Source organism: Podarcis tiliguerta (assembly GCF_965153285.1).
Source record: "Podarcis tiliguerta genome assembly, chromosome: 7".
Classification (NCBI taxonomy): Eukaryota; Metazoa; Chordata; class Lepidosauria; order Squamata; family Lacertidae; genus Podarcis; species Podarcis tiliguerta.
This window is the reverse complement of record NC_139540.1, coordinates 2226466-2246073: the sequence shown is the minus strand read 5'-3', so window position 1 is coordinate 2246073 and position 19608 is coordinate 2226466. Positions and strand designations below refer to the sequence as shown.

At 48.2% G+C, this 19608-nt stretch overlaps 2 protein-coding genes and 1 long non-coding RNA gene across 4 annotated transcripts in view; 2 read left to right on the top strand and 1 right to left on the bottom strand.

Moving 5' to 3' along the window:
- The window catches only part of LOC310681409, a 217738-nt gene that overhangs the window by 67401 nt on the left and 130729 nt on the right, over positions 1 to 19608 (top strand). The gene's annotated exons all lie outside the window — the stretch shown is intronic.
- The window catches only part of LOC310681331 (CTTNBP2 N-terminal-like protein), a 463736-nt gene that overhangs the window by 342910 nt on the left and 101218 nt on the right, over positions 1 to 19608 (top strand). The gene's annotated exons all lie outside the window — the stretch shown is intronic.
- LOC310681329 (transketolase-like protein 2) overlaps positions 589 to 19608 on the bottom strand; it is a 30366-nt gene continuing 11346 nt past the window's right edge. For both annotated transcript variants that reach the window (XM_083449036.1, XM_083449035.1), the window contains exons 6-15: positions 19336 to 19527; positions 17651 to 17778; positions 16461 to 16654; positions 14476 to 14640; positions 11785 to 11941; positions 7059 to 7189; positions 5769 to 5852; positions 3464 to 3560; positions 2202 to 2321; positions 589 to 1356 (exon numbers count right to left, since the gene is read on the bottom strand). In XM_083449036.1, coding sequence (XP_083305162.1) covers positions 1184 to 1356; positions 2202 to 2321; positions 3464 to 3560; positions 5769 to 5852; positions 7059 to 7189; positions 11785 to 11941; positions 14476 to 14640; positions 16461 to 16654; positions 17651 to 17778; positions 19336 to 19527 — 1441 coding nt within the window. In that variant the 3' untranslated portion in view covers positions 589 to 1183. The remainder of the gene's footprint in view (positions 1357 to 2201; positions 2322 to 3463; positions 3561 to 5768; positions 5853 to 7058; positions 7190 to 11784; positions 11942 to 14475; positions 14641 to 16460; positions 16655 to 17650; positions 17779 to 19335; positions 19528 to 19608) is intronic.

Here is a 19608-nt window from a genome sequence, read left to right as displayed (position 1 = left end):
AGGCGGAGAGAAGGCTCCAGAGGGATGCCGGAGAGGGTCCCAGCAGGGAGAGAGGCAGCCCATCTGCTGGGGAAGGAAATCAGCGTAACACCAGTGGAGAAGGGGGGCAGATGGGGGAATCGGAGAGGTGGCTCCAGGACTCCTCGCCGGAGACCAGCAGAGAGAGTACAGGTACTCCGCTGCCCACACCCTCCCTGCGCAGAAGACTTCCGCGCAGGGAGAGTAGGAGAAGACTGGGCGTCAAACAGCTTTTATGCTGGAAGAGGTTCAAGAAACGCCCACTGACGGATTCTGCCAGCGACTGAGGCAGCCACGAAACTTGAGGCTGTCCAGACAGAAAGGGTTCAACCAGGTAACCTAGCCAGGAGTGGCGGCAACGTACGCACGAGCAACCCCTAGAACCATAACATACGCATAAAATCTAAGGCAAGGGAATGTCTCTATAAGCTTGCATAGTTTAAGCCTGTGGACTCCATTTTGCAGCCAAGTGATGCAGTCTTAAATGTCACAGTGGTGCGTTTTATTGAAGAAATCCCTCAGAGCTGCCCCTTACTGCAGAGATACCAAGCACTTCACGAAGCCAACAGGTGATAACTTTTGTTTTTTATTGACTCGCCGGGTGAACACTGTTTGTGGATAGCAGTTACAGTACAAGGAAAAACAGAGAAACGGCGCCTTCCGTTTCCAACTAAGACAACAGAATTCATAAGCTTTTTGTCAGAGCTATATGCATTTCCGCAGTCAACATTTACTCATGTGTCAGTAACCTTTCCTGGTAGGAAACTCTACCCAACCTGCCCATGGAATGTCAGGCTTGAGAAACTAACAGCCACAGAAGTTAGGCGTCAGGCACAAGGGTAAAAAGGTTCAAGTAAGACAAGCACTATTTATTGTTCCAATAGGATGACCGGGACAATTTTTGGGTCTAGGTGATGTGAGAGACGTTTGAGAGCAAATAGAACGGCTTGGGGATGGAGGGGAAACGGGGACAGGACTGTCATTTGGTCAGTTAAAAGCTCTCACTCAGCACAAGGTCAAAAGGGAATGCTAGCAGCATGTCTGTCAAAACTGGGACGGAGAACTCAGACAAGGGTGTGTTTGGGGAGACACTTTTGTGTCTTTCTGAACGCCTCTCTCAAAACTCCACCGCCCTCCCCACCAACCTCCATGCGGACAAGGGGAATCAGTTGGCAAAAGTGCTCTTCACGGCAGCCACAATATGCTTGGCGCTGATCCCAAACGCATCCAGGAGCTCGCTGGGCTTCCCGCTGCGAGGCACGGCGGACACAGCCAGGCTCTGGACCAAGATGCCGGGTTCTCCGGAGACGGCCGCCGCCACAGCCTCGCCAAGACCTCCTAGAAAGAGAGAGGGAGAATTTTGGAGCATGATCCACGAAAAAATAAAGAAAATAATATCATATAGTAAAAGGCCAGAGGCATTCCTTTTAGGAATTTTAAATGACAATATTCCAAAAGACAAAACTATTTTTTTCTTATACGCAACGTCTGCAGCAAGAATCCTGGTGGCTAAGTACTGGAAAGGGAATCAGTTACCCACTAGGGGAGAGTGGCTATGTAAGCTCTCAGAATACTTAGAATTAGCCAAATTGACAGACATAATAAGACAAAAACCAAAAAGTGAAGTAAAAAAAGAATGGGAGTGCCTAAATGGATACCTCAAAAGTCAAGGTTGGAGGGCAGAAATCTGGCTGAGTCTGGAATAACCTTGTGAAGCGAAAGGATAAGAAAGAAGGGTTTATATCTAGATGTTAGGATAGAGATGATAAGGAAAACAGGAAGACACAATGAGAGATAAAGGAGGTGCTGTGGGATTGGTGGAAGTCAATGCCTTGTTGTTTCAGTGTTTATAATATTAACTTGTAAGATATGGAATTTTTTGTGTGTGTTTTGTTTTGGTTGTTGTTTTTTTAGTTTTCGAATGTTGATTTTTGTGTGTTGTGTATTGTTTTTTGATATCTTTCGTATTGTTGTTGTTGTTGTGTGGAAATTACTAATAAATTTTATTGAAAAATCAAAAAATTAAAAAAGAAAGAAAGAAAAGAGAGAGGGAGGGAGGAATCGATATCCAGGGCACGCGACCGTCGAAGGAGGGCGGCAGGAAAAAGTCAAGCAACACGCCCGGAATTGATGGGAAATGTGCCGCTCCCAGGTGCCCTGCTCCACAGCCGCAACCTGCTTACCCTCCTTGTAGTGGTCCTCCACGGTGATGATTCGGCCTCCGGTGGCTCTGGCACTGGAGATGATGGTGGCGGCATCCAAGGGCTTGATTGTAAAGGGGTCGATGACCCGGATGTGGGTGCCTAAAGAGGAAGCAAAAGGCTTGTGGGAAGGAGCATTTGGGGCAGGGCGGAAAGGAGAGATGCCATCAACACCCCAAACCTCCGGCGAGACCTGCAGCCGTCTGTTATTCCTACATCGCAGGTGGCTTGGACTAGATCAGGGATGTCCAACTCCCAAGAGACTGCGATCTACTCCCAGAAAAAAACCTGGCAGTGATCTACCCATTTTTTTTTTTTTTTTGAGGGGGGAGTTGTTGAGCTTTCTTTACGGGTGGCAAACCAAAATTGTTGATCTTTTTTTAGGGGGGGCAGGTCAAAGTTGTTGACGCAGTAAGGGTGCAGAATTGAAACACCGGATTTTTCGCTCTATAAGACGCACTTTCCCCCTCCTAAAAAGTAAGGGGGGATATGTGTGCGTCTTATGGAGCGAATGCAGGCGGTAGGCTCTGCTCAGCGCTCCCTTTAAAGAGCGTGTGTGCGGCTCTTGGGGGCTTTTCCCCGAGGAGGGACAAGGGCAGCTCGTCACTCCCTTCTCCCCCCTTGGGGAAAAGCCTGCAAGCGTTCTTTAAAGGGAGCGCTGAGCAGAACCCGGGATGCATACAAGCTCTGCTCGGCGCTCCCTTTAAAAAATATTTTTTTCCTTGCATTCCCCCTCTAAAAACTAGTGTTTGGATTTGATATCCCGCTTTATCACTACCCGAAGGAGTCTCAAAGCGGCTAACATTCTCCTTTCCCTTCCTCCCCCACAACAAACACTCTGTGAGGTGAGTGGGGCTGAGAGACTTCAGAGAAGTGTGACTGGCCCAAGGTCACCCAGCAGCTGCATGTGGAGGAGCAGGGAATCGAACCCAGTTCACCAGGTTACGAGTCCACCACTCTGAACCACTACACCACGCTGGCACCACGCTAGGTGTGTCTTATGGTCAGGTGCGTCTTATGGAGCAAAAAATACGGTGGATCGCTCACCATCAACATAACCGCTAACAGACGAACGAAGCGCTACAGCAAACTAATAAGGAACGCTAAACACAGAACAGGGGATGACCCAGGGGGGCAGAAACATTTTTATTAACAACATGAGCTATAAGGAACCTGTCGACCGATTGGACACCCCTGGACTAGGTGAATCACGGGGTCCCGTCCTACACTACCATTTTGATTACCTTGCTTGGCCAGTTCATCAGCAGCTGTGAGGGCCTCGTGGAGGGTGACGCCTGCCCCAATGACAGTCACCTTGTCCGCATCGTTCTTACGCACAACCTATAGGGAGACGGAAAACGACTTCTCAGCCAACAAACTAGAACTATTCTATCCCCAGACAGAGATGGCTAGGCTTTAGCCCGGCAGGTATTTGGACTGCAACTCCCATCATTCCTGGCTCCGGGTCATGCCAACTAGGGCTGATGGGAGCTGAAGTCCAAAACATCTGGAAGGCAGAAGGTTGGTGAAGTCTGGTTGACACATGCATGGCCCTGTAATTCAAGTACAGTGGTGCCTCGCAAGACGAAAAGAATCCGTTCCGTGAGTCTCTTCGTCTAGCGGTTTTTTCGTCTTGCGAAGCAAGCCCATTAGCGGATTAGCGCTATTAGCGGTTTAGCGGCTATTAAAGGCTTAACGGATTAGCGGATTAGCTGCTAAAAGGCTATTAGCAGCTTAGTGCCTTAGAAAAAGGGGGTGCGGAGCGGAAAAAAATCGCAGGAACTTCCAAGACATTTTCGTCTTGCGAAGCAAGCCCATAGGAAATTCGTTTTGCGAAGCACCTCCAAAACGGAAAACCCTTTCATCTAGCGGGTTTTCCGTCTTGCGAGGCATTCGTCTTGCGGGGCACCACTGTATTCCTGCACACCCTTTTCGGTCTGGTATATGGACACTTTTAGGCTTCAGACATCTGAAGGCAGCCCTGTTTAGTGAAGCTTTTAATGTTTAACAGACCACTGTATTTTAATACTTTGTTGGAAGCCGCCCAGAGTGGCTGGGGAAAAATAATACCATGTTTTTCGCTCTGTAAGACACACTTTTCCCCTCCTGAAAAGTAAAGGGAAATGTGTGTGCGTCTTAAGGAGCGAATGCCGGCTGCGAGGCTAAGGCAGAAGCCAGAACAGCGAGAGGGAGCGTTGCGCAGCGCTCCCTTTCGCTGTTCTAGCTTCGCCGCGCGAAGCCTCCGCAGGGCAGCTGGGAACCTTCATCCCGCTGCCCTGCGGGGCTATCCCTGGCTTTTGCGTGCGGCTCTGTCCCTTCCACCTCCCAGAAAAGCCCCCAAGAGCCACGCTCCCTTTAAAGAGTGCGCAGCTCTTGCGGGAGGTGGGGGCAAAGCCAGGAGGCTTGCTTTCGCTGAAGCCAGGAGGGCAAGAGGGATTGGTGCGCACCGATCCCGCTTGCTCTCCTGGCTTCAGGGAGAGCCCCGCAAAACCTCCTGAGCGAAGAGGAACTAGGTGCGTCTTATGGTTCCATGCGTCTAATAGAGCAAAATATATGGATTATTATTATTATTATTATTATTATTATTATTATTATTATTATGCTTCAGAAGATCTATTTGTTGCAGCCTTGGTGCTAAGAACAGTGTTTCCCAAACCTGGGTCTCCAGCGGTTTTTGGACTACAATTCCCATCATCCCTGTTGATGTTTGAATTTTTATTAGGCACTGGGGAATATTCTGGGGCGAGTGGGACCGGCACAAAAGGATGAGCTCCGCTTGAACCAGACCGTTGGCACTTAAAATCAAAATGGTTGGTTGTTGGTGCTGACCTTTAAAACCCTCAACGACCTCTGCCCAGTATCCCTGAAGGAGCATCTCCACCCCCACCGTTCAGCCCGGACACTGAGGTCCAGCTCCGAGGGCCTTCTGGCAGTTCCCTCCCTGCGAGAAGTGAGGTTACAGGGAACCAGGCAGAGGGCCTTCTCAGTGGTGGCACCTGCCTCCTGTCAGATGTCAAGGAGCTTCACAATCTTCCAATATACCTGAAGGAGCGTCTCCACCCCCACCGTTCAGCCGGACACTGAGGTCCAGCTCCGAAGGCCTTCTGGCAGTTCCCTCCCTGCGAGAAGCAAAGCTACAGGGAACCAGGCAGAAGCGAAGTTACAGGGAACCTTATCGGTAGTGGCGCCCACCCTATGGAATGCCCTCCCTTCAGATGTGAAGGAAATAAGCAGCTATCTTATCTTTAAAAGACATCTGAAGGCAGCCCTGTTTAGAGAAGCTTTTAATGTTTAATAGGTTATTGTATTTTAATACTCTGTTGGAAGCCACCCAGAGTGGCTGGGGGAACCCAGCCAGACGGGCGGGATATAAATAATAATATATTATTATTATTATTATTATTATTATTATTATTATTATTATTATTAACGGGGCAGAGCAGCTTTTAAACTGAGGCACAAAAGCTGACGGAGGTCCTGATCGTAACGACTGTCCCCCCCCAAAATGCAGACGGCGAAACTGATGAAAAATCAAATCACACCCTTTACCTTGGCATGGCCAATCCCGAACTTTTCGTCCTGAGAGTAGAGGACAGGAGTCTCTGGGCGGCTGGTTCGAATGAAGCATATCCCCTGAAGGAGCAAAGGTCACATTTCAACGAAAGGGAGGCCGCAGGGCTCCCACTTTGCGTTTACACACATCCTGGGGTACGGCAGGGTCAGGCAGGAAGGGTCAAAGAGCTACAGCAACACCAGGGTTGCGCTGATAAAAACGCAAAGGTTGCCTGGAGTGTGCAGCAGCGCAGAAAGAACGATGCGCTTCCAGGAACGGTGGACTGGAAGAAGACGCCTGGAGACTCGACTAATGTTATCGTGCAACCTCCACCCCAGCAAGCTGTTGCAGATAATACAACGGTGGTTGGTTTAATCACGGCTGGAGAGGGGGAGGCAGCCGATACGAAGGAAGTTAAGCAGTTGGGGGAGTGGTGCAGAAAAAACAACTCACTCCTTAACTTAAAGAAAATAAATGTGAATATTGAGGGGTGTGTCAGTAGACGCACAAACCAGCCTCTTGCAAAACTAACATCCCTTGCTCCACCCACTTCCGCTTCCAGCCCCGCCCACAACTGGCGTGTGGCCCCCGAAAAGCTGCCCCAAAAGGGAATACGGCCCTTGGCTGAAAAAGACCCCAGCTTTGCACAATGTGCTTTGCGACAGCCAACACTTGAAGCACTTGTCAGAAGGTGCCAATGGCGATACAGTGGGACCTTGGTTCTCAGACTTAATACGTTCCGGAAGTCCGTTCCAAAACCAAAGCGTTCTTAAACCAAGGCACGCTTTCCCATAGAAAGTCATGCAAAACGGGTTAACTTTGAAAAACAACCCCTAAAACAGCAATTTAACATGGTTTTTACTATCTAACGAGACCATCGAGCCACAAAATGAAAGGAATAAACAATGTACTGCAGTCGCACAATCAATCCATCAGTGGTTGAACTGAGTTCCACCCAGTCACAAAAACAAACAGAAAGAGCCGCAGAAACAAAAACGCAAAATAAATAGCAAAAACAGAAGTGTAGCACTCAAATCGGAAGTGTGGCGCTGAAATCGTTAGAGTAACACTCAAAACAGAGCACATTCGGCTTCCGAAAAAAGTTCGCAAACTGGAATGCTTAACTTCTGGGTTTGCACTGTTTGGGTTCCAAGTGGTTTGAGTACCAAGGCGTTTGAGAACCAAGGCACCGCTGTAAATCGGGATTTCGGAGAGCTGTGGTTTCCCCTTCCGCTTCCCCCGAGCCGGCGACTATGTTTTAACCGGAGGTAGGCAGCCCCGCGTACCTTGGTGTTTGCAGCCAGAAGGACAGCATGCTCAGTGGACACAGCGTCGCTGGGGTAGAAGACAGTGCAGCCCGGAATGGTCCTGAACATGGCGATGTCCTCCAAGGCCATCTGAGAAGGTCCGTCCTCACCTGGGGAGGCAGAGGGAACAGCGTGACCCCCCAGCCGCACGCCAGAGAAAGCACAGGAGCCCATGCCATGTCAAGGGAGGGGAAGACAACCACAACAGCGCCTCCTGGTGCTACGATTCCTGCACTGCCGGGGGTTGGGCTAGATGGCCACTGGGGTTCCCTTCCAACCTTACGCTTCTGTGCAAATTGTGCAATGCAGCCCAAGTCTCTGGCTCTGTACCTCCACTCGGATTTAGTACATGGCTGCTCAGCCAAGTACAGTGGTACCTCGGGTTACAGACGCTTCAGGTTACAGACTCCGCTAACCCAGAAATAGGACCTCGGGTTGAGAACTTTGCTTCAAAATGAGAACAGAAATCGGGCTCCGGCGGCGCAGCAGCAGCAGGAGGCCCCATTAGCTAAAGTGGTGCTACAGGTTAAGAACAGTTTCAGGTTAAGAACGGACCTCCAGAACGAATTAAGTACTTAACCCGAGGTACCACTGTACAGGGGAACATCTGGTCGCGAATGGGATCTGTTCCGGAGGCTTGTTCGCAACATGAAAAGAGCGCAACCTGAAGCGCTGTATCTGCGCAGGTGCGCAGTGTGATTTGGCGCTTGTGCGCATGCGCAAAGCACAATTTAGCGCTTCTGCGAATGCGCGAGCGGCGAAACCCGGAAGTAACCCTTTCTGGTACTTCCAGGTCACCGCGGGACGTAAACTGAAAAGAACGTAACATAAAGCAAACGTAACATGAGGTATGACTGTACAGGGGAACCTTGGTTTTCAAACCTGATCTGCTCCGGAAGACCGTTCGGTTTCTGAAACGTTTGAAAGGCGAAGATCAAAGGGCGGTTGCCAAAATCCATTGAAAAAAAACAGAGAAACGCGGCATGGAAGCCGTTCAACGTCCGAGGCGCGTTTGAAAACAGAAGCAATCGCTTCCAGCTTTTTGGCGTTCGGGTTCCAAACTGTTAATCAACGGAGACATTCGAGAACCGAGGTTCCACCATAATCAAGGGAATCCAGACAGAGGGCCTTCTCGGTGGTGGCTCCCACCCTGTGGAACGCCCTCCCTTCAGATGTGAAGGAAATAAACAACTATCCTGTCTTTAAAAGACATCTGAAGGCAGCCCTGCTTAGGGAAGTTTTAATATTTAATGCTGTACTGTTTTTAACACTTGATTGGGAGTGGCTGGGGAAACTCAGCCACATGGGCAGGGTATAAATTCTTCTTCTTCTTCTTCTTCTTCTTTTTATTATTATTATTATTATTATTATTAAGCATCTGAAGCAGAACACAAGCCAAGTGTAGCATCCACAGCCCCCCCCCCCGGAGGTGCTGTGTTAACATGCTGGGATAACAGGAGTTAGGCCCCCCTCACCCCAGCGCTTTAACTGCTCCACTCCACTCCAAATTAGTTCAAAGCAAAATACAAACCAGAAGAGGCAATGCACAAAAACACTCCGAGCAGGTGCAGTTTCACAATTCTCAGCCTAACCTACCTCGCAGGACCGTTGTGAAGATAAAAGGGGAGATGGGGGGGAGATGGCAAAGTAGAGAGCCCTGGACCCCTGGGGGGGAAAGCAGGATAGAAAGGGAACAAGAGCTTAATCTTCACAGCCAAGAAGAGGAGATGGAGAGAGAAGCAACCAGGAACATAAACCAGGGAATCAGCCACCCTACTTCTAACAACTTGGGACCTGAAGGAGCGTCTCCGCCCCCATCGTTCTGCCCAGACACTGAGGTCCAGCGCCGAGGGCCTTCTGGCGGTTCCCTCCCTGCGAGAAGCCAAGTTACAGGGAACCAGGCAGAGGGCCTTCTCGGTGGTGGCGCCCGCCCTGTGGAACACCCTCCCACCAGATGTCAAAGAGATAAACAACCACCTGACTTTTAGAAGACATCTGAAGGCAGCCCTGTTTAGGAAAGTTTTTAATGACTAATGTTTTAATGTATTTTTAATATTTTGTTGGAAGCTGCCCAGATTGGCTGGGGAAACCTAGCCAGATGGGCAGGGTATAAATAATAAAATTATTATTATTATTGGAACCAGAAGGGACGCGGGTGGCACTGTGGTTTAAACCAGAGCCTAGGATTTGCCAATCAGAAGGTCGGTGGTTCGAATCCCCGCGACGGGGTGAACTCCCGTTGCTCGGTCCCTGCTTCTACCAACCTAGCAGTTTGAAAGCACATCAAAGTGCAAGTAGATAAATAGGTACCACTCCGGCAGGAAGGTAAACGGTGTTTCCGTGCGCTGCTCTGGTTCGCCAGAAGCGGCTTAGTCCTGCTGGCCACATGACCCGGAAGCTGTACGCCGGCTCCCTCGGCCAATAAAGCGAGATGAGTGCCACCACCCCAGAGTCGGCCACGACTGGACCTAACAGTCAGGGGTCCCTTTAACTTTACCTCCAAGATTGCCATACCCCAGAGATGCCCCCAATTTGATTGCTGGGACTGGCACTCTTACAGGTGCCAATTCTGCATTTGTAATAACAAGATATTTTAGTGCAGAAGCACATAGACTTCAGAACTCCCTGCCTATTGATGTCAGGCAAGAGGTTTCACCTGCTCTTTTTTGGTGGCTGCCAAAACCAATTTTCTTTAGACAAGCCTATTCAGGTGCTTGTCTAAAGTTTTCTTCTGCTGTTATTGTGACTTCTGAAAATCTTAAAACTACCGTTCCCAATTCTGCTGATGGATAAATTTGTTGCTTTCTATTTTTTGGCAAACCGCTTTGAGGTTTTTCCACAGTCGAGTGGTGTATCCTTTTGATGAAGAAAGCAATAATAAATACAGTGGTACCTTGGTTTACAACTGTAATCCGTTCCGGAGGTCCGTTTGTAAACCAAAACAGGTTGTAACCCAAGGCAAGCATTCGCCAATAGGGCGTCCAAAAAAAATTTGTTCGTAATCCAAAAAAAAGGTTGCGAACGAGACCCGCACTTATGGGTTTGACATGTTTGTGATCCAAGACGTTTGCAAACCAAGGTACCACTGTACTTTCCGGTCAATGGTGCCCTCCTTATGTTTTTCACAGGAAAATGCAAACAAATCAGTTTGCCAACCCAGGAAATATATATATTAAAAAATACGAAACAGGGGAGAGCACACGAAAGAAACCTCCTGCTACAAGAGGCTTCTCCCCTAAAAAGCTAGTCACTGATAACCAACGTCAGTTCATTTACAGCAAAATAATTTTCGCCCCAGTGCTTTTCTTTTTTTTAAAAAAAAACATTTTTATTGATTTTCCAATTTAAAAAAAATCCAATTAATATATCCAATCATAATATTCCAATTAAAATAAAAAAGACCAAATTATAGTCCAAATTACATTTAAGCCCCTGTGCTTTTCTGAAACTACGAAGATAGAAGGGGATGCACCTTAAAAGGGGAAAACGAGAGAAAAAACAGGATGGGAGTAAGGAACTCTTGTTTAGGTGGAGGAATGGGGCACCGGGGGCCACATAATGTGAGGCCGGGGGCCGCATGCAGCTCCTGAGCTGTCGGTTGCCCACCATGAAGCTCGCTGGGCCATTGTGGACCAGGATCTGTCTCTCAGCCGCACCTACCTCGCAAGGCTGTCGTAATGACTTTTCCAATTTCCAAAAATTCGAAAAGTGGTATAATACCGACAAAAATAGAGTGGCTTGCCAGATTACTGGAGTATTACAATATATCCGAAACAATGGGAGAAATCGGAAGGATCTCAAAGGAGAAGATAGACCAGGACTGGAAGGTGCTTAAAGGATATTTGCAAAATCATATTGGAAAAAACAGAACTCCTATTAGAAGAAACAAGTTCCGTTATAAATGATGAAACACTAAATAAGATGGATAACAATGTGGCAGAAAAAGAAGCAGAAAGTTGGTTTTAAAAGTGTGTGAAAGAAAGTAATAGAAGTGGAAAGAAACTGCAGTTGAGTAGATTGGAAGTCTAACACAAGGTGATGGGAAAAGGAAGTATGAGTGGGATTGAGTGTGGGTATGTATGAATATTTTTAAGGGCTGTATGAAATGTATGTTTGTTTGTATATTCGTAATATGTATGTATTAATGTTGAATTATTTTAATAAAATAAATACAGTGGTGCCCTTGCAAGACGAATGCCTCGCAAGACGGAAAACCCGCTAGACGAAAGGGTTTTCCGTTTTGGAGGTGCTTCGCAGGACGAATTTGCTATGGGCTTGCTTCGCAAGACGAAAATGTCTTGCGATTCCTGGGGTGTTTTTTTCGCTCCCCACCCCCTTTTTCTAAGGCACTAAGCTTCTAATAGCCTTTTAGCAGCTAATCCGCTAATCCCTTAAGCCTTTAATAGCCGCTAAACCGCTAATAGCGCTAATCCGCTAATGGGCTTGCTTCGCAAGACGAAAAAACCACTAGACAAAGAGACTCACGGAACAGATTCTTTTCGTCGTGCGAGGCACCACTGTATTTTTAAGTTTTAAAAAAAAATTTAAATAATTAAAAATTTTAAAAAGCAGGGTTGTTGTAATGAAAAAGCGGTGGGGAGAAGAAAGAACTGCAAATGCCCCCCTCAAGCTCCTCTGAGACAAGGAAGGCCGTAAGTGCTATGAGTAAGGCAGGCAGGCCTTGCACATCAGGCCCCATACATACCGATGGAAACCCCACAGTGGGACCCACACAGCTTGATGTTGGCGTGGGAAATGGCCGCCATCCGGATGTGGTCGAATGCCCGGGTGAAGAACGCCGCAAAGGAGCTGGCAAAGGGGATCATGCGGTTCCTGGCGGCACAGCCAAGGGCCACGCTGACCTGCACAGCACAAAACAAGGTTAGCAGCAGCAGCAGTAATAATAATAATAGTAAGAGTAATGATAGGAGTACAGTGGTAACTCTGGTTGTGAACGGGATCCATTCTGGAGGCCCGTTCGCAACCTGAAAAAAAACACAACCCACATCTGCACAGGTCGCGATTTACCGCTTCTGCACATGCGCGCGACGTCATTTTGCACATCTGCACATGTGCGAGCGGCAAAACCCAGAAGTAACACATTCCGTTACTTCCAGGTCGCTGTGGGACGCAACCTGAAAACGCACCACCTGAAGCAAACGTAACATGAGGTATGACTGTAGTAGTAACTTGGGAAGGCAAGCGAATTAATGCCAGTGTACTGGACGAAGCAAAGATCACCAGTGTTGAAGCAATGATTCTTCAACATCAACTTCGTTGGACTGGTCATGTTGTGCAGATGCCTGATTATTATCTTCCAAAACAACTGCTCTATTCCAAACTTAAAAATGGAAAGCATAATGCTGGTGGTCAACAAAAGAGGTATAAAGACTGTCTCAAGGCAAATCTTAAGAAATGTAGTATAAACACTGACAACTGGGAAACACTGGCCTGCGAGTGCTCCAGTTGGAGAACAGCCTTTCCCAAAGGTGTAATGGGCTTTGAAGGCACTCGAACTCAGGACGCAAGGGAGAAACGTGTTTAGAGGAAGGCACACTTGGCAAATCCACACCGTGATCAACTCCTGCGCAGAAACCAATGTCCCCACTGTGGAAGCAGGTGTGGATCCAGAATTGGCCTCTGCAGTCACTTACGGACTCATTATTAAGACCGTGTTTATGGAAGACAATCTTACTCAGCTACGAGGGATCGCCAAAGAAGTAGTAATAATAATATTTTTTTACTTGTACCCCACCTGACTGGGTTGCCCCAGCCACTCTGCACAGCTTCCAACAGAATTTATTATTGTCAATTTGTTCCCATGTCCCATTCTAGGGTCTCAGGCTGGTGTTTGAAGCCCTAAACCCCTCAAGGCCCCATATACATGAAAGACCATCTCCTTCCCGACAGACCCTTTCAGGTGCTGAGTTTGGTGGAAGGGACCCTCTTGGCAATTCCTCCGCCCTCACGAGGCTCAGGGTAGTAGCAGCCTGGAAGAGGGTCTTCTCTGTGGTGGCCCCAAAGCTACTCAACTCCCTCCTCACAGAGGTGAGCCTGGCGCTGTCACTGGACAGCTTCTGGAGCGTGCTGAAGAAGCACCTCTTTGCCCTGACCTATGGCAGGTCCCAGGGATGAGGGTGGCGCTGTGGGTTAAATCACAGAGCCTAGGACTTGCCGATCAACAGGTCGGCGGTTCGAATCCCTGTGACGGGGTGAGCTCCCGTTGCTCGGTCCTGGCTCCTGTCCACCTAGCAGTTCGAAAGCACGTCAAAGTGCAAGTAGATAAATAGGTACCGCTCCGGCGGTAAGGTAAACAGCGTTTCCATGTGCTGCTCTGGTTGGCCAGAAGCGGCTTAGTCATGCTGGCCACATGATCCGGAAGCTGTACACCGGCTCCCTCGGCCAATAAAGCGAGATGAGCGCCGCAACCCCAGATTTGGTCACGACAGGACCTAATGGTCAGAGGTCCCTTTACCTTTATGGCAGGTCCCACCTTGTTTCTGTGGCTGTATGCTGTTTGGAATTGTTTTTAATGCTATAATAATAAGTGGCTTGGGCAACTCAGCCAGATGGGTGGGATATAATATAATATAATATAATATAATATAATATAATATAATGTAATAATAATTCATTTTATTACTTACCCTATTTTTCTGTGTAGAATACACCCCCATGTATAAGACGCCCCCCCCCCTTTTTGGGGGGACTCCAAATTAAGAAAACACCCCTCAGCATTACCCGTGTATAAGACGAGCCCCAATTTTAAACCTAATTTATTTCATAAAAAACCCTAGTCTTATACACGGAAAAACGCGGTATAGGCCACTCATCTGGCTGCATATAATATTAACAACACTGTTCAACAGCAACCATTAAAAACCTCCTTATTCATATGTCTTCTAAAACTTATACAGTCATACCTCGGGTTACAGCCGCTTCAGCTTGCGATTTTTCGGGTTGCAGACTACCAAAACCCGGAAGTACCAGAACAGGTTATTCTGGGTTTCGGCAGTCGTGCATGCGCAGAAGCGCTAAATCGTGCTTTGCGCATGTGCAGAAGCACCAAATTGAAACGTGCGCAGACGCACAGACGCGGGTTGCGAACGCTGCGGGTTGCGAATGTGCATCCCGCACGGATCACGTTCGCAACCCGTGTGTCCACTGTGTAGTTATTTATCTCCTAGACACCTGATGGGAGGGTGTTCCACAGGACAGGTGCCACTACCAAGAAGGCCCTGCAAATTCGCTTCTTGCAGTGGGGGAACCGATGGACCTCCGTGCGTTTTAATGCTGTCGCCCGCCTCCCGGATCTGAGGGTGAAGGTTGGGCAATAAAAAAATGAAGGTGTCGGCACCCGCATTCTTCCCCCGGAGACCCATCCTTGCAGGCTCACCATGTTCTGCTCGGCGATGAAGCACTCGATGTAGCGCTCTGGGTGGGCCTGTTTGAACAGCTCGGCAAACGTCGAGTTCTTCGTGTCGCCATCCAGGGCCACCACGCGAGGGCTGGCGCTGCCCAGCTTGGCCAGGGCTAAGCCATAGGCCTTGCGGGTGGCCATCTGGGGGGGAGGAAGAGGAGGTGGTTAACCATGTTAGAGGCCCCTCAAAGGCACCCATGTTCCGCCCTCAAGGCACACACCTGCTCTCAGCAGGTACAGAGGTGTTTTCCTCTGAGGAAAGGGCTCATCGTTTAGGACTTTTTGTAACTGTGGGAATTGTGGAGTTAGACGGCAAGGAAGGCCATAAGTGCTCAATAGTTGTTGTTTTCTTCAATGCAAAATTACAACAAAAATTACAAACATTGAATCCAAAATAAAACAGCACAAACAAGAAAAAAAGCAAAACACAGGAGAGAGAAAAAACACAAAACAAAATAAAACAGTACAAATCCAAAAACAAAATAAAACAGTACAAATCCAAAATAAAACAGTACAAACATGAAAAAAGAAAAACACGGGGGGAAAAACACAAAACAAAAAACACATCTACAAATAAAACTGTATCAGCATTCTAATCATTATGTACATATACAAATATAGACTTCCTTTGTTCTAAGACTCTGAAATTTTTACTCTTTCTAAGTTGTTGTGTCTAATGTAGATTACGTCTATCTTTATACTTTCTGCTCCATTTTTCTCTTTCTTTAACCCTGCAAAGCTTCATTCGTTACATACCGATATGCTTACTCCAGAACAATGTTTTTTCATATACTCTTTAGCACATCCCCATTCTTTTAATAATTTTTGGTCCCCTTATGAATGCTGTGAGTCTTGCCAGATGTACCATATACCATATTTTTCGCTCCATTAGACGCACCTGACCATTAGACGCACCTAGTTTTTAGAAGGGGAATGCAAGAAAAAAATATTCTTTAAAGGGAGCGCTGAGCAGAGCCTGTATGCATCCCAGGCTCTGCTCAGCGCTCCCTTTCACGAGCCGCATGGAGCGTGTGTGCGGCTCTTGCAGGATTTTTCCCAGGAGAGAAAAGCCCCCAAGAGGCGCACACATGCTCCACATGGCTCGTGAAAGGGAGTGTGGCTCTTGGGGGCTTGTCCGGGAGGTGGGGGAATTCCCCCACATCATAGAAAAGCCCACAGAAGCCGTGGACCCTTTAAAGAGTGCACAGCTTTTGCGTGCTTTTCTATGAGGAGGGAGAAGGGACTGACGCGGCCAGTCAGTCCCTTCTCCCTCCTGGGGAAAAGCCCCCAAGAGCGGCGCACTCTTTAAAGCACCCGCAGGCTTTTCTCGCCTGCATTCGCTCCATAAGACGCATACACATTTCCCCTTACTTTTTAGGAGGTGAGAAGTGCGTCTTATGGAGCGAAAAATACGGTATGCCGCTTTTTTCACTCTGTAAGATGCACCAGACCACAAGACGCACCTAGTTTTTGGAGGAGGAAAACAAGAAAAAAAATATTCTGAATCTCAGAAGCCAGAACAGCAAGAGGGATCGCTGTGCAGTGAAAGCAGCAATCCCTCTTGCTGTTCTGGCTTCTGGGATAGCTGCGCAGCCTGCATTCGCCCCATAAGACGCACACACATTTCCCCTTACTTTTTAGGAGGGAAGAAGTGAGTCTTATAGAGCAAAAAATACGGTACATTAAAATGTCACACATTAAAAACTTCCCTGAACAGGGCTGCCTTCAGATGTCTTCTAAATGTCAGGTAGTTGTTTATCTCTTTGACATCTGATGGGAGGGATTTCCACAGGGCGGGCGCCACCACCAAGAAGGCCCTCTGCCTTGTTCCCTGTAGGTTTGCTTCTTGCAAAGAAGAAAGGAAAGGAATATCTAACAGTGCGGCCACCCTCAGACGCCATTCTTTCATGGATGGAAGCGCTCAATAGTTCTATGATTCTAACCGGCTGCCCCGGCATTACCTTTTCTCCTATTTTGAAAGCGGGTGGAGACGGCATCTTGATCTCCTCAGTGGTCACCTGGGCTACGTCTCCGGCTGGCGGCAGGATGGTATAAACTTTATTGGCCGGCATTTGGCCCTGGAGAGCGTTGATGATGGACTCCATTTTCTCCTTGGGCATGGGCTTCCCATGCCAGTTGTCCGCATCTTCCACACCTGAGGCAAGAGAACACTCTGGGAGTCAGCCTTTGCCAACCTTGCGCCCTCTAGGTGTTTTAAACTACAACTCCCACCATTGTTTTTCCATTGCATTTCACTCTCAATTTGTACGCCGCCTTTCTGCATTGCTATAGACAAGGCGGTTTGCGAATCGTAGAAACAGCGAAACACACAACAAAGACCAACGCATTCTACGATGATGCAAATAAGTCAAAATAAAAGCCCATTGTAAGCAATTAACAAGACTAGTAGGGTTATCTGAAGACTTGTAATGAGGAATTTTTTACCTTTCTACATTTATTTAAATTTTGAGGTATTTTGCAATGAACTGGAAAATGTATAAAATGCTGTGATATAACGGTTACTTTTGAAAGCCAAGAGGTGGGAGGGAAGGAAGTTGATAGGCTCTAAAGAACCAAAGAAGTAAACTGGATAATAATGATGTGATTAGATACGTTTAAATGGAAAAATTAATAAAAATTATTTTTTTAAAAACCACAAATAAATCATAATATAAATAGGAGCCGGGGTACAGCTTCTGAGTCATGTGGCCAGCATGACTAAGCCGCTTCTGGAGAACCAGAGCAGCGCACGGAAACGCCATTTACCTTTCTGCCGGAGCGGTACCTATTTATCTACTTGCACTTGCTTTCGAACTGCTAGGTTGGCAGGAGCAGGGACCGAGCAACGGGAGCTCACCCCATCGCGGGGATTCAAACCGCCGACCTTCTGATCGGCAAGCCCCAGGCTCTGTGGTTTAACCCACAGCGCCACCCACGTCCCTCAGTACATAAAATACCGCTATGTAAAAAAAAGATTCAACTGAGGAACAGTCACTGCGTTGGTCAGGGATGATGGGAGGTGTAGTCCCAGACACCTGGAGGGGTGCCAAGAGGGCGAAGGCTGACCCAGGCACCGTCCAGGGACCAGAATGACTGCCGCAAGCAGGTCCCCTCCTTCACCCCCCACAGGACAAAGGGGCCACAGGCTCACCTGCGATTCCTCGCCCTTTGAAGGTCTTGGCCACGATGGCCGTGGGCTTCCCCTTCTGCTGACTGGCTTGCCACAGGGCTTGGCACAACTCCTCCACCTTATGCCCATCCACAACGTACGTATTCCACCTGGAAGAAGAAGGGAAGGAGGTCGGCTTTAGGCTTCCCAGATCTGGCTGGCAGCTGCAAGAACAGGATGCCATTGGCCGGATCCAGCAGGCAAAAGGGCCACTGGCCAGATCCAGCAGCCGAGCTCTCCTTAACTCAGCGGTTCCCAAAAGGTGTGGCAGGAGAGGATAGTTATAACAATAATGATAAAAATTTATTATTTATACCCTGCTCATCTGGCTGGGTTTCCCCAGCCACTCTGGGCAGCTTCCAGCACAATGTTAAAATACAATAATTCATCAAACATTAAAAGCTTCCCTAAATGGGGCTGCCTTCAGATGTCTGGTAGTTGTTTATCGCTTTGACATCTGGTGGGAGGGAGTTCCACAGGGCGGGTGCCACCACTGAGAAGGCCCTCTGCCTGGTTCCCTGTAACTTGGCTTCTCGCAGCGAGGGAACCGCCAGAAGGCCCTCAGCACTGGACCTCAGTGTCCGGGCTGAACGATGGGATAGAGACGCTCCTTCAGGTCTACTGGGCCTTTGAGGCCGTTTATGCCGTTTATGGCTTTCAATGTCAGCACCAACACTTTGAATTGTGCTCGGAAACATACTGGGAGCCAATGTAGGTCTTTCAGGACCAGTGTTACATGGTCCCAGCGGCCACTCCCAGTCAGCAGTCTAGCTGCCGCATTCTGGATTAGTTGTAGTTTCCAGGTCACCGTCAAAGGTAGCCCCACATAGAGCGCATTGCAGTAGTCCAAGCGGGAGATAACCAGAGGATGCACCACTCTGGCAAGACAATCTGCGGGCAGATAGGGTCTCAGCCTGCATACCAGATGGAGCTGGTCAGCAGTTGCCCTGGACACAGAATTGACCTGTGCCTCCATGGACAGGTGTGAGTCCAAAATGACTCCCAGGCTGCGCATCTGGTCCTTCAGGGGCACAGTTACCCCATTCAGGACCAGGGAGTCCTCCACACCCACCTGCCTTCTGTCCCCCAAAAACAGTACTTCTGTCTTGTCAGGATTCAACCTCAATCTGTGAGCCACCAAGTCTGGCAGGAACATTCTTTATTATTATTATTATCAAAGGTTTTCAACATGTAGTACAATAAAAACCAAACAAAGCTAATATCCCAAGAGAAGAAAATACCGTATTTTTCGCTCTATAAGACACTTTTTCCCTCCTAAAAAGTAAGGGGCTGTATGTTTAAAGAAAGAAGGGGGGGGACAAGAAGAGAAAAAGAAACACGGGCACAAAATTTTATATTCTATCAACCTTCTACCTTAATCTTCAATTCAAGATTCAAAGGCATTCAAAGAAACTTTTAAAAACTTTTCAGTGCAATATTAAAACACCTTCTTTGAAAAATGGGCAGAATATGGATCGGTATCTTTTCAAAACAAGAAATCGAGCGATACCGAGAAAACCGGAGTTGTGCTTTCCAAACCATTTCGTATGAATAAAAAAGTCACAAGCAAAATTTTGCTCTGGAGCAAAGGAAGTTTGGGAACCACCACCTGCCACTGCCGCAAAGAGGAGGTTCGAAAGCAGAAGCAGCCGGCGGCGCTTACTCACCCGAAGGCCTCGCAGCGTTTGCGGTAGACCTCCATGTCGTGGCGCAGGGGGGCGGCCTCACTCTGCCCCAGCCGGTTGACATCGAAGATGGCCACCAGGTTGTCCAGCTGGTACTGGGAGCCAAAGGCCAGACCTTCCCACACTGAGCCCTCCGAACTCTCGCCGTCGCCCAGCAGGCAGTACACGCGGTAACTGGGGGGAGGGGGAGGCAGGTCAGGGCCCAAGGAAGCGGGGATATAAATAACAAAATTAATGTTGTTGTTGTTGTTATAT